Raw genomic sequence first — 6,000 nt, 5'->3', positions numbered from 1 at the left:
GCCGCCTCTCCCTTTCTCCTCCCAGTTCCTCCGCCCTTCACACCTTGGGTGGGAAAAGAGAGTGGGGCGGGGTGGCCGGAGAGGCGGGAGGGCGGGATCACGGCGAGCGCCCCAATGGCTCTCCGGGCCGGTCGCCCTGGTCTCCAGCAGCCAATGAGCAGCAGGCAGGAGGCGTGGCACGGCGCTGTTGCAAAGCATCCAACGTGGGCCGGCAGGAGGCCGCGGGGCGCGGAGCCCAGGGGGTGTGTGAGGGCGAGCGGCCGGGGGCGGGGCCTCGGGGACCCGCCGGGGCTGGGCGGTCTGGAGGCCAGCGGCGAGCGGCTGATTGTTCCGCCGCGAGGTCGGCGGGGTTCTCGCCGCGCTGAGCAGTGGAGCACGGCCCGGAACTGCGCGCGCGCACTCTGCCTGCGGCGCTGGGACAGTGAGGCGCACGGGGCCCTCCGAGCAGTGCGGGGGTGACCGCGCCGTCCAGCCCCGGGTCTGCTTGCTGGGCGCTCCGAGCCGAGAGGAAGATGCATTTGGGCGCACAGTTCTGGCTGCGGGGCTGAGCGCTTTCCGTGCAGCTGCGGCGGCAGCACTGCCCTGGGCGGACGGCGGCGACACTTGGCGTGCGCGGGGGCTCCGGAGCCGGCCAGGAGCGCTGCGGGAGGACAAGGAGCGTCGGCGGAGCAGCTCTTGCCCGGATCCGTGGGCTTCGCAGCGAGTCCAGCCGGGTCGGCCCGGATGGGCGCGGGGCTCGCGGCCCCAGCCGGGCGCTGCGGAGCGGCCCGGGCACCGGGGGCCCGCTGAGCGCCAGAGCCGCGGCAGCGGGGGAAACTTGTGCCGGCGGCCATGCCCCGGCGCGGAGCCTAGTGCCGAGCGGAGTCCCCGCGGACCGGTCCGCCTCTGCGGTCGTCCGGGACCTCGCAGTCCCCGCGCCCGGAGTTCGCCGCGCGCTCCAGACAAGATGGCGCGGCCGGTCCGGGTAGCGTTCGGGGCCCAGCGCCGCTCGCCCTGTCCTCTCCTGTGGCTGCTGCTGCTGCTTCGGCTGGGGCCGGCGACCGCGGCAGCCGACCCTCGACCGCCCTGCGCTGCCGCCTGCACTTGCGCGGGGGACTCGCTGGATTGCGGCGGGCGCGGTTTAGCGGCGCTGCCCCGGGACCTGCCCGCCTGGACGCGGAGCCTGTGAGTGCCGCCCTCCCCCGGAGCCCCGGGCGCTGTCACTGGGAGACGGGGCGGCGGGAGGTGCTTACCCGGGATGGGGGTGCGGACTGAGGGGTGTGCGCGTGTGTAAAGTTGTATGGGCTGAGGACTGTGAGCATGGGTTCGTAGTGGTGAGGTCGTACGTGGGGCTCCGGAGGAGAAAAGAGTGTGCCTCGTGGGGTGGTGCGGAGGTGAGTGAGCAAAGGTTTTGGGGTGTGAGGGTGAGCGGGAGTGGGTCGTGGGGGTGTGAAGGTGAATGGGCCCTGAGGCTTGAGAGGATCGGGAGGGTAGTGAGTAGGGAGTGTGGAGGTGAGGGAATGTGAAGGAAGAGTGGAGGCGAGTGTGTTTGTGTGTCTGTGTGTGGGTGGAGAGTGGGAAACATCTGGAAGGGAGAGTGTGAGGAAGTCTGTCTGGGGTCTGCGGATATGTGTTTCTCTTTTTCCTCTCCTGTAACCCAACTCTTTGGTGTCTGAGCTCCTTGGCCTTCCAGTGGGGAAGGAAGGAAGGTGACTCTTGGCTCCAGTCTTCCATTTACATTATTGATTAGCGAGAGTACGTGTGTAGCGGCCTCCTCGTCCCCCAGGACCTTGGTGCCCTGACTTGGCTCTGGCTGGGGTCGAAGACAGCTTTCCATGGAGGAACCCCAGGTTTGGGGCTTTGAAAGTTCTTGGATCTGTGACCGCGGAGGCTGTGGCAGTCCCTTTCCACCTGATGGGCACTGGGGAACTGTGTTCCAGACCCTTCCTGTCTGTGCCTTAGGGCCCCTGTTGGGCTTGATGATCCAGTGGGCTGGAGCCCACCCTTGAGCATTTCTCCTCTGTAAATGTGCAAATTGGTTTTGGAGTGGTGCTACTTCAGGAGAGGGTGCCAGGGACATGGTTGATTTAAGCTGTTTGTTTCACCTGAAAGAGGCTCTTTTCTGTGCTGTCAGGATTTTGGCCTATCAGGACTTAGTGGGACCCTACTTACAGGAGGTTTGGCCGGGGGCGGAGAGGGAAGAAACTGCTTTAGACTTTTATAAACATGGTAGGATGTAATACCCTTTCTTCTACTTCTAAGAAATCTGGTTCCTGAGTCAAAAATCCTCTCCAGTTATCAGTAATTAGCATCTCTGTAGAACTGTTAGTACCTTCCAGAAAAGACCTAGCTTGAATCGTCTTCTTTTTAGTTGAATGATTGGACATCTTTCCCAGAACATAGAGGGGCAGGGGAATAACCTCAGGCATGACATTCACCGTTTAAAAATGAGGAAACTGGTGACACAAGTTTTAACCAACACCTGTGGCTTCATCTAAGAAAATATGGTCTGGGTATCTGGCTGCTGTGAGGGGAAAGAAGAGAAGTTGATTTCCTTTCTCATGTGAAGATCGGGTACCTCTGAAAATAAGGCACACATCTGTCACTTGGACCCCACTACATGTTGCCTGTTCATCAGGTACTGCAGAGTTTGGAAGCTGGACTTTTGTTGGGGTTAGCTTTTCTCGGCATTAGCTTTTCTCGGCACTTCTCTGCTTCTTTTTTGGGATTCACAGACTTAGTGAAAACCAGTGGTCGGGGCGGGGTTGGGGGGTGGTGGGAGCAGTCAACACAGGCAGTGGCTGTTCTGTAGTGGAAGACAGAGCCCAGCATTGCCAGTAGCAAGTGTTTTATTTACTTGGGGGCAGTCTGGGGTATTGTGGTTTTCCCTTTACATATTCCTAAGGTGGTTTTTAAAATAGAAAATCATGTGGGCAGAATGAGAATAACTTCTGAAATGTTCACCTGTGGGAAGAATGATTATCAGTGCCGTATGTCAGTGGCATGGTGGGGAAGGCACTTAGTTCAGAAATGGTGACTTCGCCGAGAGGACAGGGTGTCCCCTTATTTGTACTTCCTATGGTCACAAGATCCACTTTTCCTTGGCCTTTAATTTTTGGAGCAAAACTACTGGCCATTTTTTGGGCTTCCTGTTGCCTAGGAGTGACATTTCACATGACATAAATACCTTTAAAATTGCAGTCTTTTCCCTTTTACTCACACATTTGATGACCAATAAATACCAAACTGGGTATTTTGAGCTTCAGTAGATTTGGTCATACTGATTATGGTGTTAACCGATTAGATTTTGAGATGTGAATGGTGATTTCAGATTAGCATGTGGCAATACCGTGTTCTCTACAAAATGGGTATCTTTTGAAAAATATTTGTGGAATCATTTTTTTCTGATTAAAGAAAAATGAAGTGGTGTGTGTGTGTGTGTGTGTGTGTGTGTTCTAGACCAGATTTCTCCATTTAAGTCATTAGTCTTATTCTGAGTTTTCCATCGGGATATTTATACCGTTTATATTCCTGGCTGTGATTCAGCAAGACTTTAGGGGAGAAAGTCTCTGTGTATAATAAAATAAAATATCTTGTAGTTTCACCAAGTTTACACCCTCCGAGTCCATTGTGTCTAGAAAATGCTTTGAGCCCGTTTATAACCCCATGAACTAGATTTACTGCAGCTAGTTCAAACAATTTCAGGCCGTGGGTTTGAGATAGAAAGGGACCTGTGGCTTTATGGAAATTTTTTTTTCCTTTGTAAACAGTGCATCTAATTTTGGAGTTGCTCCTAGTCCTAGCATACGGAAAGTAAAACTTTGTAATAGTGAATGTAAATGCAGTTTGAATAGAAAAAAAAAAAAAAAAGGAATGGCAGTGGTAGAAGGGAAAATACATTCATTCCTGGGGCCTGAGGATAACTTCTTCAGCACAATAACTTATGGTTGTAGTAGTTGAGCTATAACTGAGTCTGCCATCCCATTACGTAGGTGAGATTGGCATAGTCCAACCAGCACATTCATAAAAGCCCCAAGCACTGCCAAGCCTTATTCCAACTTCCCAGAACCTTAGAAGAAGTTAAACTTCTTAGAACTTAGATGTTTGCTTTCTTTGAAATTATTTTTGAGAGCAGGGCTTGAGAAGCTGTTGAAGCAGCATTAAATAGAATTTACCTTAGACTTTTCCCTGAGGCATAAAGTTGAGCACAGTATGTTGCTAGTGTAACTGTTCTGGGGCTGAATGGTAGCTCCCGTGACTGTGATAGGAAGGAAGGAGGGCAGGCCCTGGAGGAACAAATCCGGGTTCTCAGTCATTCTTACTGGGGTGGGGATGGGGGGTAAGCGGGGGAGGGCGAGAGACGACTAGCTTTTGAAAGCACGGACTTTCACTCAAGGACGCCCAAGTTTGGTTATCCTGAGCCACATTAAGATGAGTGTATTGATTTGGGTCTTTTTGTATTATGTCCCCTTATGTATTTGCAGTACCAAACCCAGGTGCTTAACTCTAACCTTGTTTTTGGCATGAAAAGTAGTGCTCGAGATCCTATTAGAAATTAAACACCAGCCAGAGGTTGCCATTGTAGTTGTGAAGCAAAGAGGGCCTTTGTCTTTCAAATTTTACAGCTGTGCTGGAAGGGCCAGGTGTGCAGGGTGTTGTGAATTAAGGATTTGGAAAATACTTCCCATCCTGTTTATGCAAATTAGATTTAAAGTGATGATGACCAGATTCTTCCAGAAACTCAGCTGAGATTCTTTCGTGTGTGTGCATGTGTGTTGTGCGTGTGTGTGCGTGTGTGTATGTGTGTTTAAGAAGTTGATTATTGTCAGAATGGTCCTGAGGTCTTCCCTTCTGCCGATTTTCCTCTTTGTGTCTCTATATAACTTATGAAGAACTCAGCAGACCTTTAAACATCTTTCGATTTATGAGGACGGAAAAAGGGTTGTTTGGATTAGGGAACCTTTTTAAACACGGATTAATGGCAGAAAATCTGAAAGGTACAAGTGCAATCAGAGTTTTAGGGACATTTAGCTTGGGCTCAGAGTCCTTTTCTTTGCAACAGGCGTCAGAAGCGTGGTTCTCCCTTCCCCTCCAAGACCGAGCACTTGTCAGTTACTAGTTCTCTGATACCTGCTTTGAGTAAGGGAAGTCTGGTGAATAAAATTAGTTGCCCTGAGAGAAAGACACACTATTTGAGTCCTTCTGATATGAAATTATAGCTATCCAAGTTTTTGAATACTGTGAAATTAGCAAGTGTAGGAAGTGTATGGAGTCTCCCAAGTTCCCATGTAAGTGAACTGTGTTGGCACACAGTGTCCCTCTTGCCTTTAGGATATGTCGGAACTGTACATGCCCCCTTTCCCAGGGATTATTTTAAAAATAAAATACCTCTTTCCATAATTACATTGGTCAGTAGATTTCACAGACTTTGGACTTTGGAATGTATTGTCCGGAATAATTTATCATCTCCAAAAATATGAAGATGATTCAATGTAGTGTATTAAGAGCTGATTGCCACTGGATGTCCGGACGTCCCGGCACTCTCACTCTGCTCCTCTGGCTGAAGGTTTCTCTCCCTGCGGTGCTCATGTCTTTGCCTGGGTTCCCCACGCAGCCTGCCCTGCGCAAGTTGGGATGGCCTCTGGCTGACCTTTCTCTCCCTCAGACACTGGGCTCACAATGAAAGGGCCTCTCCCCCATTCGCAGAAGTGTCTTCTTGGTGCAAAGGGCTGTTCAGCATCCTCCCTTTCAGGGTGGACAGGAATGCGAGAGAGCCACTAGGGTTTTGTGTCACTTAACAATGCACCTGGCCCAGTTCTGTGCACCTGCTGAAACCCTGAAGGCCTGTTAGCCAGGGAAAGGGCGGTTGTTTAACATAGCCTATGATTATTTTAAAGATGACATCCGCAGGAGAGAGAAGTCTGGAAAAGGGATTCATTGAATTCATAGTCTTTGTAAGTAATAATGGATGTTGGTTGTACCATGGTCTTTTCTTCTTTTTCGCCATTTATTTAAAACTCA

At 51.3% G+C, this 6,000-nt stretch overlaps 1 protein-coding gene across 1 annotated transcript in view; it reads left to right on the top strand.

The window, feature by feature from the left end:
• Positions 1–260: 260 nt before the first annotated feature.
• Positions 261–6,000, top strand: part of LRIG1 (leucine rich repeats and immunoglobulin like domains 1) — a 109,566-nt gene continuing 103,826 nt past the window's right edge. Inside the window, exon 1 of the mRNA XM_032867343.1 lies at positions 261–1,164. Within this exon, the coding sequence (XP_032723234.1) occupies positions 947–1,164 (218 nt within the window). The 5' untranslated portion in view covers positions 261–946. The remainder of the gene's footprint in view (positions 1,165–6,000) is intronic.

Source organism: Lontra canadensis, unplaced genomic scaffold (assembly GCF_010015895.1).
Source record: "Lontra canadensis isolate GAN:19392208 unplaced genomic scaffold, GSC_riverotter_1.0 scaffold34, whole genome shotgun sequence".
Lineage (NCBI taxonomy): Eukaryota > Metazoa > Chordata > Mammalia > Carnivora > Mustelidae > Lontra > Lontra canadensis.
Note: the sequence above shows the minus strand (reverse complement) of the source record. Positions and strands in the feature narration are given on the sequence as shown.